Source organism: Eretmochelys imbricata, chromosome 14, assembly GCF_965152235.1.
Source record: "Eretmochelys imbricata isolate rEreImb1 chromosome 14, rEreImb1.hap1, whole genome shotgun sequence".
NCBI lineage: Eukaryota > Metazoa > Chordata > Testudines > Cheloniidae > Eretmochelys > Eretmochelys imbricata.
Genome location: NC_135585.1, coordinates 13,718,990 through 13,736,135, shown reverse-complemented (window position 1 = coordinate 13,736,135; position 17,146 = coordinate 13,718,990). Strand labels below are relative to the sequence as shown.

Here is a 17,146-nt window from a genome sequence, read left to right as displayed (position 1 = left end):
GGGGCGGTAGGAGCGGGGGGGACGAAGGGGGAACTGGGGGGTAGGAACAGGGGGACACGGGGGGGCTGAGAGCGGGGGGGGCAGTAGGAGCGGGGGGGACGAAGGGGGAGCTGGGGGGTAGGAACAGGGGGACACGGGGGGGCTGAGGTCGGGAGGGGCGGTAGGAGCAGGAGGGGCTGGTGAGGGCTGACGGGGACGGGGGGAAGAAGCAGCCTGAGAGGCGGCACTGGGGGCGGGGGCTCCGCGGCGGGGAAGCCCAGCAGGGGTCCCGGCCACACGCGCTGCGGAGCCGGCTGCCCGGCCGGTCCCTCCCCGTGACCGGCGGCGCGGGGCGGGGCAGCTCATGGCGGCGCCGGGCTGGCGGCACCCTCGGGCCCGGCTGGCCGCGGCTCTGCGCAGCCTCCGAGCGGCGCGGCAGCACCGGGCGCGGCAGCCGCCCCGCGCGGAGCCGCTCCAGGCGGCCCTCTACGTGCACGTGAGTGCGGGCCGGGCCACGTGCGCGCGCCCCCAATGCGCCCGCCCCGGGCCGGGTCCCGTGCGGACGCGCGTGCCCGTGCAGCCTGTGCCCGTGTGGGCGCCCCCGGCCGGTGCCCCGTAGGAGCGGGGGGCTCCCTGCGGCCTTGGGCGCGGCGGGCTGCGTGCGGACGGGAGCTGAGGCCCAGGGCGGGGGCGAGGGATGGCCCCTCTGAATGCGGCCGATCACCCTAGGGAAGGGCTGGGCGCCCCAGCCCGCGTCCTGGGATCCCCCCCTGCTCGGTGTCGTTTGGCCTCCTGGGCCGGAGTCCGGGCGCGCCGCTGGGTCACCCGCGCCCCGTGCAGCCGGCGGGGCGGGCTGTGCCGCCGGCGGGGCGAGCTGCGCCGCCTCGGCCGCCCCCGCGTTCTGGAAGGTGGGAGGAGGAGCGCGTGAGGGCGCCCGGGCACCCCACAAGCCCCCGGGGGGCCGGCTGTAGGGCAGCGGCAGGGGTCGTGCCCAGCTCAGGTGTCCGTGTGCTAACGTCGGTCAAGTTGGGGCTAGAATAGCAGGTGCAGGCTCAGCTCGCCGCCCCCCTGCAAGCCGAGATCCTGGGGCAGGTGCCCAGGTGGCTAGACCAAGCCGCCCCTGCCTACACCCTCACCTGGCTATTTTTAAGTGCTAGCTGGAGGTCCGCTAACCCGAGCTGGGAATTACACCTCGCGGTTGCAATGTAGACGTATCCTGAGTCAGGACAAGGCTTTGGCCTGTGTGAACCTCTGGGTCTGAACTTCTGTACTAAATGTAAAAAGAAAAGGAGTACTTGTGGCACCTTAGAGACTAACCAATTTATTTGAGCATGAGCTTTCCTGAGCTACAGCTCACTTCATCGGATGCTGTAGCTCACGAAAGCTCATGCTCAAATAAATTGGTTAGTCTCTAAGGTGCCACAAGTCCTCCTTTTCTTTTTGCAAAGACAGACTAACACGGCTGTTACTCTGAAACCTGTACTAAATGTAAGATGGTGCCATCTTTACTGGGAAGGTAACTTCCCCTGGATTTGAGTGAGGTCTCCAATATAATCTATGGCCTTGGTCCAATAGCTGGCAGTCGAAGCTAGACAAATTCAGACTAGAAATAAGGCAGTGAGGGTAGTTAACCGTTGGAACAATGTACCACACGTGGTTTCTCCATCACTGGATACTTTTAAATCAAGATGGGGTGTTTTTCCAGAAGTTCTCCTCTTGCTCCCGGTGGGGCCTGATCTTGGCTGGTCCCTGGGCACTACCATAATACAGTAGAACCTCAGAGTTATGAGCACCAGAGTTATGAGCCCAGTAGGGTTGCCAGGCATCCAATTTTCGACCGGAATGCCCGGTCAAAAAGGGACCCTGGTGGCTCCGGTCAGCACTGCTGATCAGGCCATTAAAAGTCCGGTCAGTGGCACAGCAGGGCCAGGCAGGCTCCCTGGCTCCACGTGGCTCCTGGAAGCAGCGGCATGTCCCCCTCCGGCTCCTAGGTGCAGGGGCGGCCCGGGAGCTCCATGTGCTGCCCCCGCCCCAAGCACCAACTCCGCAGCTCCCATTAGCTGGGAACCATGGCCACTGGGAGCTGCGGGGGTGGTGCCTGCGGACGGGACATGCTGCCGGAGGGGGGACATGCCGCTGCTTCTGGGAGCCGCCTGAGATAAGCGCTGCTTGGAGCCTGTACCCCGCACCCCCTCCAGCGCCCCATTCTGCTGCCCCAGCCCTGAGCCCCTCCCGCACCCAAAGTCCTTCCCAGAGCCCGCCCCCACAACCCCTTGCCCCAGCCCTGAGCCCCCTTCCGCACCCCAACCTCCTGCCCCAGCCCAGTGAAAATGAGCAAGTGAGCAAGGATGGGGGAGAGCGAGTGATGGAGAGAGCAGGGGACAGAGTGAGTGGGCAGGGCCTTGGAGAAGGGGCAGGGACGGAGCCTCAGGGCAGGGGGCAGGGCAAGGGTGTTCGGGTTTTCTGCAGCCAGAAACTTGGCAACCCTCGACCCCAGTCAGCCACACCCCTCATTTGGAACTGGACATGTGCAATCAGGCAGCAGCACAAACAAACAAAAGCCAGCACAGCACAGTGCTGTGTTAAATGTGACCTACTAAAAAAAGAAAGGGAAAGCAGCATTTTTCTTCTGCATAGTGAAGTTTCGAAGCTGTCTGAAGTCAGTGTTCAGCTGTAAGCTTTTGAAAGAACCACCAGAACGTTTTGTTCGGAGTTATGAACAGCCTCCATTCCCGAGGGGTTCGTAACTGTGAGGTTCCACTGTAACCATATTCATAATAGAAACAGGAATGAATTAAGGGAAGCCCTGTGACTAGTGTCACGGGAGGTCAGACTAGATGATCACAGTGGTCCCTTCTGGCCTTCGAGTCTACGAATCCTGGTCCCCGTGTCTCTTAGTGGCCGTACTGCCAGAAACGCTGCAGCTACTGCAACTTCAACACGTACATCCCCCGGGGCCTAGACGAGGAGTCCGTGAGGAGCTGTCTCTCTCGGGAAGCCCAGACCCTGATCCGGCTCAGCCAAGTCCAGAGGTGGGTCCTTCAGCAGGAAAGGGGAGAGAGTGGCGGTTGGGGGAAGGGGAGGTAATGTAGTTCTTTGTGGCTTTACAACAGCAGCCAGGGAAAGCGGCATGTGGGAGGCAGAGGTGGTTAAATCCGCCCTGCTGTATTCCACAAAGGCTGTGCTGACCTTTAGCTTTGCACCCGACCCAGAGCGGCTGGGGGGCTGGGCGTGGCTCCTTTGACACTGTTTCCCTTTCCTGCTGGGGCAGGAACTGAAGCTGGGGCTTTGCGGTAAGGGTCTATTGAGGTCCGAGGGAGGGGACGTCCTGCCTGAAAGCAGGTGTCCCCTGGGGCATGGGAGGAGGATTCCTCTGCGGCAGTGAGTCTGGAGGTAGCCTGCACAGCAGCCCATTCACCCCGTAAGACTCCAGGCCTCTCTCCCCTCCGCTCGGCAGGATCAGCTCGGTGTTCTTCGGCGGGGGCACCCCAAGCCTGGCCAGCCCGCTCACCATCGCTGCTGTCCTGGAGACCGTCTCCCGCTGTGCCCACTTGGCGGCGGACGCCGAGGTCACTCTGGAAGCCAATCCCACCTCAGCAACTGCCTCGCGGCTGGCGGGATTCCGGGCGTCGGGAGTCAATCGCCTCTCCATTGGCATCCAGGTGAGAAAGCAGGGGATTTACCCTTCTCATCCTCAGGCACAGCCCCCCGTCCCCCCCCCCCCCGTCCCCATGCTCTTCTCTCAGGGACACTCTCTCTACCTTCTCCCACAGGGTCCTGCTCTATCTCGCTCCCTCCTTCACTCTCTTTCTCCCTCTCGCTGTCTCCTCACGTGCCCTTCTCATCCCTCTCTGGGGCTTCCCCGTGCTCCCTCCCTCAAAACCTCTCTAAAGCAGCCTAAAGCACCTCTCCGCCGATCATTCTTGTTCTCTGCAGTCCCTGGATGATGCAGAGCTGAGGCTCCTTGGGAGGAACCACACGGCTGATGAGGCTCTGGGGACCTTGGAAGAGGCAAAGAAGCTGTTTCCCGGCCGCACATCCGTTGACCTCATCTTTGGCCTCCCCTGCCAGAGTGTTTCCTCATGGGCCAGGGGGTTAGAAGAGCTGCTTCAGCTGTGTGATGACCACGTGTCTCTGTACCAGCTGACGCTGGAGAGGGGCACCTCCCTCTTCAAGCAGGTCCAGCGGGGCTCTCTGCCCGTGCCCAAGCAGGAGGTGGTGGCAGAGATGTATGAATCTGCCCGGGAGATGCTGCGGGACGTGGGATTCCGGCAGTATGAGGTCTCCAATTTTGCCAGGAATGTGAGTCCCTCCCCTTGGCCTGTCCCTTTTGCAGTGTGTCCCAGATCTAAGCGGGGGGAGAATAAACCCAAATAATTCAGAATGCAACTGGTGAGAGGATCTGAGCTCCCCAAGCAGGGGACGTGTTCCGGGGCGAGATGTGGGGGAGCAGATGCAGGTCCAGGGGAACTCTCTCTGGATGTTGGGAGTGGGGACGAGCACTGAGCATGCCCTCTGCTAGCAATGCTTGCTGAGATTCCCTCTCAGCAGGGAGCTGGGGTGGGCAAGGAAGCTGGACTGGGTCTTTTCAGCCCAGGAGAGAGATGGGAAGCCCAGCACTGAAAGAGGAAGCCCTGCTTACTCTGCACACTGTGAGAAAGATAAACCCAGAACCCCACATGATGGGCCTGATCCTGCTAGGTGCTGAGCGCCTACCAGACCCATTGAGTCCAATAGGGAGTCACCATGCCAGAAGCCTTGAGCATCTTGCAGGAATGGGTCCAAAGAGATTTGATTCCTTTTCCTGGCTTATGGTGTGTCATTTTCTCCTGCAGGGGGCGCTCAGTACCCACAACCTGTCCTATTGGCAAGGCAGCCAGTACATAGGGGTCGGGCCAGGTGAGTTCCCTGGGAAAGTAAGAGGCACACGGGATCTCACCAGATGGGGCTGTGTATAGAGCTACAAAGCAGCCTCTCCGCTGGGGTCCAGTTGACCTCTACAAGGAGCTGCTGTGAGGAAGCTCATCCTCCCAGGGCACTGTTGCAGGGCCCTGAGCGATGACTGACCCTTGCAAGGCACCACCTCTCGCCCCCCAATCAACCCCATGGCTTTGACCCAAGGGCCATTGCTGCTCTGGGGGTGATGAACTCCAGGAGGGAAGGGATGCTGCAGAAATGCTTGTCATTATCCTAGGAGCTCATGGGAGGTTTGTGCCGCGAGCACATGGCGAGAGCCTTCGGGAAGCCAGAATACAGACCCTGGAGCCGGACAGCTGGATGAAGGAGGTGCTTGCCTGCGGACACGGGACCCGGAAACAGACTGTGCTGAGCCAGCTGGAGGTGTGAGTATTGGGGCAGGGCCAACAGTCGGCTCACCCCAGGTGGTGTCTGACTCCTCCTCCTCCTCCTCCTCCTCCTCAGCGTCTTGGTGCATGTGGCCTTTCCTGCAAGCTACTGAGATAAAATAACCTGGGTGCGGGTCACTTGCCAGGACTGTGTGGCTATGTCTCACCATCACTTCCCTGCCTTTTCAGGGCCTCGAGCATTGATGCCCCTCGGTCCTGCCCTTACTCTGCCTGTAGCACATATTGAGTCTCCTATGGACTGTGAGACTTTGGGCTAGTTTTGGTTGTTGGGCTTAGTGTGCGGGGGATGGGGGCTGGTGGTGGCCTGTGACATGCAGGAGGTCAGGCTAGATGATCTGGTGCTCCCTTCTGGCCTTAAACGCTATGCTTCTAACCGAGCGGGAGCCCGATCCTGCCATTCTCCTGCAGGCTAAACTATGAAAGATGATGGGAGCTTTGCCAGCAGGGCTGCAGTCTCAGGCCCTTGAAGGAGAACAATGTGGGCAACCTTTTCCCACTTGCACTCAGGTGCTCCCCTTTGCCTTCCTTGCACCTTCAGCCCCAGATGCAGGACCACCTTCGGGAGCCCCCTGGTGACCCCACAGCCCTCCAGCATCGCTCTTTGTGTTGTAGGTTGGAGGAGGTTTTGGTCCTGGGGCTCCGCATGGACATAGGAATCACACACCAGGTGAGAGCTGGCTCTCGGTTGTAGCAGCCTGTCCTGCGAGGGTTTGAACTCTCAGAGCGTGGCTTTCGCAGCTGGCTCTGGACAGGGCCAGCAAGAGGAACCATTTCCAAGGAGAGCTCTGGTCAAGTGCTGTGTGTGGACTGGCTCGGCAAGGAGTGCTCTGTTCTCTGCTGGGATTCTGAGCAGCTCTGGAACTCTCACAGGGATTCCCTTAGTCTGAATTGCCAAGATGTCAGCCCCTGGCCCAGTACAGCTGCTATGGGTTGAAAGCCCCAAGGGGCAAATGTTTAAAGGTATTTAGGTGCTTAGAGATGCAGATAGGCATTTGAAATCAAAGGGAGTTAGGCACGGGTAGCTTTTGAAAATCCCACTAAGTGCCTAAATGCCTTTGAAAGTTCGGCCCAAGGTCATCAAGTCCAAACGGTGAATTCAGTAATCCCCCAAACCTTTACAGTCAGGATACAGGTCCCAGTCACACGTGGTAGGACAGGATTTGATTGTTTGTGGCACCTTTGATAGTCCAATCTCATATTTGGATCACACATTGCTGGGCACAGTATGCAAAGTACAGTAGAAGTTATCAACACCGGAGTTATGAACTGACCAGTCAACCACACACCGCAGTTGGAAACGGAAGTACGCAGTCAGGCAACAGCAGAGACCAAAAACGGCACAGTGCTGTGTTTAAACATAAACGGCTAAAAAAAATAAGGGAAAGCAGCATTTCTTTTCTGGGTAATGACGTTTCAGAGCTGTCTGAAGTCAATGCTCGGTTGTAAACTTTTGAAAGATCCACCAGAACGTTTTGTTCCGGGTTATGGACATTTCAGAGTTATGAGCAACCTCCATTCCAGAGGGGTTCATGACTCTGAGGTTCGATTGTAAGTGCATTTACCAATACTAGATGCTGACCGTGCGGTGATTGGACATGGTGGACAGGTTCTCCCACCCTTTAGCCCTGACTCTTAGGGGTGAGAGAGGAGTTCAGTCTCTGTTGGCTAGTCAGGGGTATTACCCACTGGGCCATGCGAACGGCTCCTTGGACTGCATGCCACAGCCAGAGATTTCAAGGGGCTTCTGTTCAACCCCCTTTTTTAATGGGCACCCATAGAAACTGCACCTGCGCTTCTGGCACCCTCAGCTGGAGATGCAAATCTTGACCGTTAGGCAGCTGAGCACCTGATTTCTCTCTGCGGGATCAGGACTTTCACACTGCCCCCATCACCGCAGCATCAGGCACAGTCAGGGATTGAACCATCTAAATTAAGGGTGCAAAGCCAGGTGAGTGCTATTTTTGCAGGAGCACTGCAGATGCAGAAAGGCAGGCAGCCCTGAGAAAGGCTAGGCCTCTCCAAGAGGCTCACACCCTTCCCTCTAGAGCTTTGTGTGGAATCTGTTACTAGGCAGGTGAAACTAACCCCACAAAATAAAAGATCGAAGCCCCAGTAAACTCTGTCAAGTCAGTATTTACAAGGAGTCTCTCCCCCATCAGCACTGGCTGCAGTTTGCCACCAGCCTGAGCCTGTGGGACGTGTTTGGAACCTCAGAGGAAGTGAAAGAGCTGGAGGATCAGGGCTTGCTGCTTTTGGACAATAGGTAAGGACTGTGGTGGGGGAAGAGCCCTGTTCTTTGATGGGGGGGATGATCCATGTCCTGCTTTTTTCCCAGGGGGCTCAGGTGCTCTTGGAAAGGTTTGGCAGTGCTGGACTCTCTGCTGCTGACCCTCCTCAACCAGCTCCAGAAGTCCTGGGAAGACAGAACAGCCCATCGGACCTGAAGCTAGACAGTTCTCAACCAGGAAGCAGCAGCCTTTCCCAGCAAATTCCAGCAGTCCTGGATGGACAGGGGACCCGAAGACAGACAGATCTTGCATCCAGTCTGGAAAGCATTGCAGCAGGGGAGGCTGATCCTAAGGAATAACTTGGCTCTTGGCTGAAGTCACTTTGGAGCCCTCAGTTTGCAAAATCCAGGACTAGGGCCAAATCCAGGCTTGGAGTAAATCAATGCAATTTGCATTTGCTTATAGCAGAGAGGAAGCTGGTTTGTTTGTTTTTTATGTGCACCATATTTGCTCAGTGGCTACTGCAGAAAATAGGGTAAAAGCATTTTAATTTTAGATTGAATGGAAAGATACATAATAGTGTGGGTTTCAGTGACTTCAGTTCCCTTACTTCAGTGAGGAAAGTCAGTCTCTTCTAACACGGCTGCTACTCTGAAACCAGTCTCTTCTCTGCAGTCAGCATGTGATACAATCTCCCTCCAGCAGATGGAGATAAGGAGTGAAGCGAAAATACTGCAATGTCAAACCCCGAGGAAGGGCGAGCAGGTCATTTCCTGCCCGACGCTTGCAGCGTGCTCTGGACTGAACTCCCCACGGCCAGCGTGGGCGACCGGGACCGGCTAGAGCTACCTCTCACTCTGGCCGAGTTTTCGGAAGCCCTCCGTCTCATGCCCACTAATAAAGCATGTGGGTGCAGCTTGCTCCCTGTCCCCCTGGTTTAGCTCTGTAGCACTTTTGACCTTTTACGCTGGTAAGATGGACAGGTGAGCTAAGGGCTCCCTTGCAAATGCTGCTGGTTATTCTCTTTGCCTTTCCTTGGACTCTGCAGAGTAGCTTGCTGGTCTCAGCAGCTGCCCCTCAGTGCAAAAGCAGGGCACCCCAGGGTTTAACTCTATCTTTCCCTGCCTGTCGTGGATAACGGAACCACAAGCAGAGGCGATGTCACAGAGACACACATCCCCCCCACCAGAAAGCTGGAAGGTGCAGAATATGCAGCCCAGAATAATACATTATTGAGCCCCATTTTCTCCCAGGTGCAGTGGCGCCTGGGGGTATCAATTCACTTCTGGAGGGAATTCAGTGCCGCCGGGACAGTGCTGGGGAATGAAGTGCTTTTTGCCCACTGAACGGTTACAGCATAGACATTGGCAGGCCAAGGCTCTCCTACCCCACCCCACTAATACGCCATAGCCCTGACTTCGTGCTAAGAAGAGAGTTTGTCTTCAGTGGCCCTCTCAGCCCTTGGCCTCACTGCTGAATGGAACAAAGGTGTAATTGTCTTTAGACGGCAATTCATATGACAGTAGCACCTAAAGGCCCGCATCAGGGTCAAGGCTCTGTTGTGCCAGATGCTGTACATACACATAATAAGAGACAGTGCCTGCCCTGAAGAGCTTACAGTCTAAACAGACCAGACAGACAAAAAGTGGGAGGGGAACCAGAGGTCACACAGCAGGTCAGTGGCAGAGCCAGGAATAGAATCTGAGTCTGCTGAGTCTTAGTCTAGTGCTCTAGTCCAGGCTGCAGGACAGTGTCCAGCCCAGACATTGCTTCCCTTTTAAACCAAAGCAAATGCACATATTACTGTACAGAAACTTGTGCTTCATTGTGGTCCTTGCATTCCCCGTGCGGAGGAGACACAGAGGTGAGTACCACATATCTTGGATCAGATTTAGGCCCATTATATTATGCCTAGCTTTGGTGAAGAGCTGTGCAGCTGTTGAGACATTCCTTCTGGTCTCTGGTGAATGCAAAGTGAAGAGCTCAGGTAAGCTTGCTGATCTACTCGGGTGTTCTGATTGCTACAGTCACAAGTAAGAAGTTTTGTTTTTAATAAACCAGCCTGTAATAGTTTGTCTCTGACTTAGTCTGGTAATTGTAGTTTAGCTGTAAGATCAATATTTGGATCCCGTGATAGATTACTCATGCAGTTTTCAAGACCTGGCGGCAGTTCAAATAGAGAATAATCATTTTAAAATATTAACTTGATTTTATTTGCAATTTGTCATGAACTCCTGGAAGATGAAGAGGTCAACAGAAAAGCATATTACCCTACAGACCAGACCAGACCAAACAAGGGTTCTTTGAGTGCTTTATAATGGAATCAATTCCATACCGGCTGGGCAGCAACTCTGTGGGCAAAAGCACCAGTCTGCAATGAGCAATAGCTCATACATAGTCCTGGATCACAGAACCTGCTTTCGATAGAGAGGATGTGAAAGCTGAGAGGCTCAGGTTAAATGTGATCATTCTGTGCCACCAGAGATGGGTAGAAGGGATCGTCATTTTAACTTCTAATAGCTTATACAGCTTGAATTTAGTGCCCCTTTCATTCTGCAGTGTAGGGCTACAGTCAGCCTTGGGAAGGAGAAGTCCGTGTGTGGCTGTGGAACATTATGAATGACCTTCTGGCCCAAAGACAAGATTGCTACAGTATCAACAATGTTGTGTATTCAGCGGTTCCAAAATCATATTAAATCCTGGGGCTCTGTCCTAGATCTGTGGTTGCATGAACTATATTTAGGTTTATTATGGGTGTTATTAAAGATACTAAAGAAATTTAGGTCCAAAGTTTGCCTGACACCTTCATCGTTATAATGGATGGGGAAAATTTCTCTGCATCCATACAAGCTGAGGGCCTGTCCTGTGTCAGGGATTATGAATAAGCCATGTGCCAGAACAGCTGTAATTATTTTGCATTGCAAATTCTAGGTCTATGTTTCAGATGTTTTTTTGTTTTGCCTTTTCCCATCCTCCACTGCTATTTTTAGCTCATAGTGACTAAGGCTTTGTCTACACGGGACTTCCGTCAGTAAAACTTTTGTCGTTCAGGGCTGTGAAAAAAACACACCCCGAACGACAAAAGTTTTACTGAGGAAAAGCGCCAGTTTGAATAGCGCTTTGTCGGCGGGACAGCTCTCCTGCCGACAAAGCTACCGCTGCTCATTGGAGGTGGAAGTTTTTTGTTGGCGGGAGAGCTCTCTCCCGCCGACGAACACCAGCTACGCTGCGCGCCTTTTAGCAGCACAGCTGTAGCAGCACTGCTGTGTTGCTAAAAGGTGCGTAGTGTGGACATAGCCTAGAAAGTAAAATTCTGAGTGATCCTGCAGAAATAAGGAATTTATTATTATGTATTTGTTTTTATTATGCAAGTACTTAGAGGCCATGCCTGGCATCAGAGCCCCAATATGCTAGATGCTGTCTAGACACAGAGTAAGAGATGGACCCTGCCTCGAAGAATTTATAAGCTAAATGGATGTGACAGATAAAGGGTGGGAGATAGGAAGTGAATAATTAATAGGAAATTCCACTTGCTGCCATCTGTGGCTTTTGCTGAGGAGTCTCCCGCACATGTGAGTTAGGCAAAGTTAAACTCCCTTCCCCATAAGGCCTAGAGGGGGGCATCGATCTAAGTTACGCAACTTTAGCTACGTGAATAACGTAGCTGAAGTCGACGTACTTAGATCTACTTACTGTGGTGTCTTCACTGCGGTAAGTCGATGGCTGACGCTGCCCCGTCGACTCCCCCTGCGCCTCTCACTCCAGTGGAGTACCAGAGTCGACGGGAGAGTGCTCAGCGGTTGATTTATCACGTCTAGAGTAGACGCAATAAATCAACTGCCGCTGGATTGATTGCTGCCCGCCAATCCGGCGGGTAGTGTAGACAAGGGTAGTGTAAGAAATCTGCATGGCCTGTTGGTCTTGTCAGTTGGACTCCCTTTGACTGATTTGGAAACCCAATGCCATTTTTCACATCTGCTGATCAGCTGGTGTATGGCACCTCTGAATGGATTCTGTAGGAGTCAGAAAGGCTTTTTTAAAAGAACAATCAGTTGGCTAGGGATTTTATCGTAAGGCTAGATCAACCCTCACCATGCTGTGGCAGAGAATTGACTTAGTTAATATTTAGCCCTACAATGGCGGTGGGATCCAGAGAAAATAATGTTCTTCCTGGTGATTTCCAAGGCTGTTGATGTAATTGATTATGCTAATGAACAAATAAGGACATTACCAAAATCAGGCAAGTTCACCTCCCCTCCATTAGGAGTATGGGTGGGAGAAATGGGAACAAAGTTTGCCAAATGCAGCTAGACAAATATTGTGCTTAAATTACACCTCCACCATCCTCTTGAGTTTAATGGGTGTAAATGAGTCCAGATGGGTCCAAAATTGGTAGGGAAAGAAATGTTGAGCCTTTGGAAAGAAACTGTATGCAAAAGAGTACTAAAATCAGTACACAATATTTGAACAGTGTCCCTTTGAGGAAAGCACACTGTATGGATTGCTAGTATTGTTTTTGTGAAAATCCATCATAGCCAATATCAATATACTCACATTCAGATCTACTATACTATGGGCACAGAAAATTCCTGTTACCCAGTAACTATTCTCATCCACATTCAGGGCCTGATCCAAAGCCCAAAGAAGACAATAGAAAGACTCATCAATGTCAGTGGGTTGTAGATCAGGATTGAAACGGGCAAAAGAGCCCTTTGTTGGCAGACGAGAAACAAAAGCATGCCTTGAGTCTGATGCTGTTCTCACTCATCCCAGTATATACCACTGATTTGGAGTTATTCCTGATTTACACCAGAGTAAGTGAGAGCAGATACTGCAGAAGAATAAACATCTGATGAGAAGGGACATAAATATGAAGACTAAATTCCAGCTCTTAAAAACTTACGTTTGGTCTGTGTTAAATTACGGCTGTGAAATATGGATATTCAAACAATCGATAATAAAGAAACTACAGTCCTTCACATTATCGTGTTATAGAATTCTCAGACTATCACAGATAGACTGTAAACAATGAAAAAGTATTGAAGATGACTGGAACTCCGCAAACGCTAGTCAGAGATCTTATTAAAAGAAAGATTTGATTTGCAGGGCATATTTTAAGAGGTTCAAGTGGCCGTGCATGTTTATGGGCACTGGAAGGGAAAGTGGATGGCAGAACATGAGGCAGAAGAAGAAGTTTTTGGGTGGTGAGATGATATCCTGGGTGGATCAAAAGGACTGCTCATCCACAAAGAGGGTAGAAGAGGACCGTACAGAATGGACTACCATTGTTGCAAATCTCCAGTAATGGAGATGGCACAGAAGAAGAAGAAGGTGACATGAGGGCAGACTCAGGCCCATTATTTTTAAAGTCTTTTAACGAAATTCACAATCAAACATGTTTCCAATCATTACAGTTGTTGTTATGGGAGGCGGCATCATCTGCTTGGCAGAGAAGGAAACTGGAAACCAAGAGAGCTGAGTTCTGCTCCAGACATTGTCACTGATGCATTGCTTGACCTTGAGTAAGACACTTAACCATGGTGTGCCTCAGTTTCACCAGCTGTACAATGGGGATAATACCCAAAGTGCCTTGAGATCCCCAACTGACAGGTGCAGTGGAAGCACATAGCATTAGCACAGTCTCACTAAGGAAGGGGAAGTAAGACACCTGAAAGGAATGCAGTGAGGTGATGAGGTGCAAGGGGCCAATTATTCCTCATTGACACCTTGATTGTCATTAATTATTGGCCTAACAGGTTGAACTAGTAATTTCACCCACTTCCACTGATTAGAATGAATCCCCACGGGTGTTTCCTGAAGTGCTGAGGAGTTTGCCACCCAGGCGAAATACATGAGGAAGCCTTCCCTGAGTCAGTCTCACTGAGCCTAAGAAGCAATGACTCATGCTAATAGTCTCTGACACGTTCCCCTCATTATCAGCCTGCTGGATGCCATTTGGTCTTTGCTTTAGGCAAAGGGGCCAGTTACCTATGCACTGCTCTGTGAAGTGGTAAGGAATGCACTCGCGGCTGGCAAGCTTCCATCAGTGCTGATAAGAGCAATCCTTGAATTTGCCCTTCAGTATGTGCTCTGTGTGATTCTGGGAACAACCAAGGTGACGGTAGAGGGTGACGTGTGCCGGAATTAAAGGGTGGGAGCTTTGCTAGAAAGAGTAAAAAAATCTGAGTCCGTCAGCCCCAACTCTTTTCAAGGGAGGGAGCATCAGGGGACGTGGTTTCCCAACCCACCGTGCATATCTGGGACTAAGACAACGCCACCCAAACTCATGTCACCCCAGGCCTTCCAACGCTACATAAACCAAGGTGCCTTGAGCTGAAAAGCCTCTAGCCTGAGCCAGTAGGAAGTTTCTAAGGTAAATATAGGAGAACTTGCTTCTGTTTCCCTACTATAAATCTTTGCATTCCCTTTTTAGCCTAATCCAGGAAATCCCCATTTGGGCTAGTTGCTGAAGATTTGTTACTGGACATTTTTGAAGAGGTAACATGGACTCTTCCTGAGCCTGGGCTGCAGAGAAATAATTCTGCAGTGCTCAGTGCCTTTGACGTGAAGCTCTGGGGGTAGGGAGACGCAAGGCCAGAATTTGCACATATAAGTGGGAGGTAGTGATGGCACTGAGAGGTGTGAATCCCCTGAAGACTTTCCTAGTTTCACTCAAGGGCTGTAACTGGTGCACTACAGCTGTTACCTTAGGAAATTTTGAACTGAGCAGAAAGTAGCATCGGTACCTACTGGAAGGCATACATGCCACATTTGTCCCATCCTTCTCAGATGTAGACCGCTTCACCTGACCAAGCAGATCAGTCACACAAGGTCACACAAAAGGGGGGGGGGGGTGAGAAAGCCTGGATTTGTGCTGGACATGGCCCACCTTGATTACCATGCACATTGTAGGGAGAGTGGTCACTTTGGATGAGCTATTACCAGCAGGAGAGTGAGTTTGTGTGTGTATAGGGGTGGGGGGGTGAGAAAACCTGGATTTGTGCTGGAAATGGCCCATCTTGATTATCATGCACATTGTAGGGAGAGTGGTCACTTTGGATGAGCTATTACCAGCAGGAGAGTGAGTTTGTGTGTGTGATTTTTGGAGGGGGTGAGATAACCTGGATTTGTGTAGGAAATGGCCCAACTTGATTATCATGCACATTGTGTAGAGAGTTGTCACTTTGGATGGGCTATTTCCAGCAGGAGAGTGAGTTTGTGTGTGGGGGGGTGGAGGGTGAGAAAACCTGGATTTGTGCTGGAAATGGCCCAACTTGATGATCACTTTAGATAAGCTATTACCAGCAGGACAGTGGAGTGGGAGGAGGTATTGTTTCATGATCTCTGTGTGTATATAAAGTCTGCTGCAGTTTCCACGGTATGCATCCGATGAAGTGAGCTGTAGCTCACGAAAGCTCATGCTCAAATAAATTGGTTACTCTCTAAGGTGCCACAAGTACTCCTTTTCTTTTTACAAGGTCCATCACAACCACGCTGTGCTCATCACTGAGCCTAAGCCTCAGCCTGCTCTTTTCCTCCAGGTGTTTGCTCTACATCCGCATGCCCTGTCTGATCACATGGCTGTGCCAGGAGCAAAACAGGGATGGGCCCATGAGCCAGAGGAATGTACCTGCCTGGAGAATCTTTTACGATATCTGTCTGTCATGATGATCCTGAGCAGGGCAGGTGAGAGGATCCTTCTGTCTGACAAGCACATGGTGCATACTGTGACCTGTAATCACTCTTGGCTGGACCGCTAAATTATAAAGGAGGGTCGATGCCATCTGATTCATTGGTCGGCCCTTGGGCTTCCAGCAAGCTGCCAACGTAGCTCCTCTTTGGGCAGTTTAGGTGCCTTGGGCTGAAAACAAATATCTTTGGAATGAGCAGCAAGCTTCCTGTTGTAACTTGCTTTGGCCATGACCTGGTAGCACAGAAATGCGTGCAAAGGCATTTTGCATTGATCTCTGGCAGCATTCCCTGCTTTTTGGAAGGTGGAGTAATCCACACCAGCAGCTCTGTTTCATGCAATAAATTGCAAACAAATATTCAGAAGGGGACACTTCCTCCAGTCATCTTCTTGAGCTGTTGTCATGAGGCAGGGTTTTGCACCCACCATTTTGAGAATATCAAGTATCTGGTCTTCTGTTCATGCTCATCAGCCAAGTAGCCAGACAGTGTGTCCATTTGCATCAGAACTGGGAATTCTTTGAGGAGAAGCAGAAGATCCAAATATCCTGAAGGCATTCAGTCTAGGAACGCCTCTTTATTACTCACATCCTCGCAAATGAAATTAACATGAGGTGACAGTGTCAAAACCTGCTGTGGTGAAGACAAGTTTTCCAACAGGAAAGGTTTTATGAACTAAGGCCTGGCTCCTGTGGGTTGCTAAGCAGCTTGTGTTGTTGACTTCAGTGGGAATTGGGGAGACTGTAGTGTTCAACACTTTACAGGATTGGGCTTTGTATTCTCCTTTAATTTGTCAGAAATTATGCCTATTGATGGGATGCTCATTGCCAAATTAATTAGTCAGAGAACCCCAGAACACAAGATCAATACCTCCCAAGAATTTGCTGTAATCATATTGCTTTATCTTAAATCTGTTGCTCAATGTTGGAAAGCACCACGTTGCAAGACACTGTGATGAGACAAACTAAAGCAATTATGTTTTTGGTCACCAAATGGTGCTGGAAGTAAGGTATAATGAATGCAAAGCTCTCAAAAGCCAAATCTGTGACCCAGGCCTTTAAAATGTACAATGAAGAAGGTGGAAATATTAAAAAGGCACATCAATAAATAGCAGACGAGGAAGCAGGAAAAGAAACAATGTGCCGTTCATTTAATTTGTGTAAAGTTTGATATCACCTTGTGTCAAGGTTCCTTCCCCACTCTGAACTCTAAGGTACAGATGTGGGGAGCTGCATGAAAGACCCCCTAAGCTTATTTTTACCAGCTTAGGTTAAAAACTTCCCCAAGCTACAAACTTTGCCTTGTCCTTGAACCGTATGCTGCCACCACCAAGCGTGTTAAACAAAGAACAGGGAAAGAGCCCACTTGGAGATGTCTTCCCCCAAAATATCCCCCCCCAGCCCTACACCCCCTTTCCTGGGGAAGGCTTGATAAAAATCCTCACCAATTTGTACAGGTGAACACAGACCCAAACCCTTGGATCTTAAGAACAATGAAAAAGCAATCAGGTTCTTAAAAGAAGAATTTTAATTAAAGAAAAGGTAAAAGAATCACCTCTGTAAAATCAGGATGGTAAATACCTTACAGGGTAATCAGATTCAAAATATAGAGAATCCCTCTAGGCAAAACCTTAAGTTATAAAAAGACACAAAAACAGGAATATACATTCCATCCAGCACAGCTTATTTCACCAGCCATTAAACAAAAGGAAATCTAACGCATTTCTAGCTAGATTCCTTACTAACTAATGGAAGTTCTGAGACTGCATTCCTGATCTGTTCCCAGCAAAAGCATCACACAGACAGACGAACCCTTTGTCCTCTCCCCCCCCCCCCCCACCTGATTTGAAAGTATCTTGTCTCCTCATTGGTCATTTTGGTAAGG

The 17,146-nt window shown here is 51.3% G+C and overlaps 1 protein-coding gene across 1 annotated transcript; it reads left to right on the top strand.

Annotated features, from left to right (window-relative positions):
- Nucleotides 1–343: 343 nt before the first annotated feature.
- Nucleotides 344–9,675, top strand: RSAD1 (radical S-adenosyl methionine domain containing 1). The gene is made up of 9 exons (XM_077834155.1): nt 344–475; nt 2,878–3,011; nt 3,437–3,641; nt 3,916–4,281; nt 4,815–4,878; nt 5,174–5,321; nt 5,958–6,012; nt 7,505–7,608; nt 7,681–9,675. Exons 1-9 carry the CDS (start codon nt 344–346, stop codon nt 7,787–7,789), a joined length of 1,317 nt encoding a protein of 438 aa, XP_077690281.1. The 3' UTR covers nt 7,790–9,675.
- The last annotated feature ends 7,471 nt before the right edge of the window (nt 9,676–17,146 follow it).

What these genes read in the sequence shown, in the direction of transcription:
- RSAD1 (XM_077834155.1), top strand. Translation starts at nt 344, where the DNA reads ATGGCGGCGCCGGGCTGGCGGCACCCTCGGGCCCGGCTGGCCGCGGCT. An exon ending in TCTCCAATTTTGCCAGGAAT is followed by an intron (nt 4,282 to 4,814) that starts GTGAGTCCCTCC and finishes TTTCTCCTGCAG; the next exon opens with GGGGCGCTCAGTACCCACAA. An exon ending in TTGCTGCTTTTGGACAATAG is followed by an intron (nt 7,609 to 7,680) that starts GTAAGGACTGTG and finishes CTTTTTTCCCAG; the next exon opens with GGGGCTCAGGTGCTCTTGGA.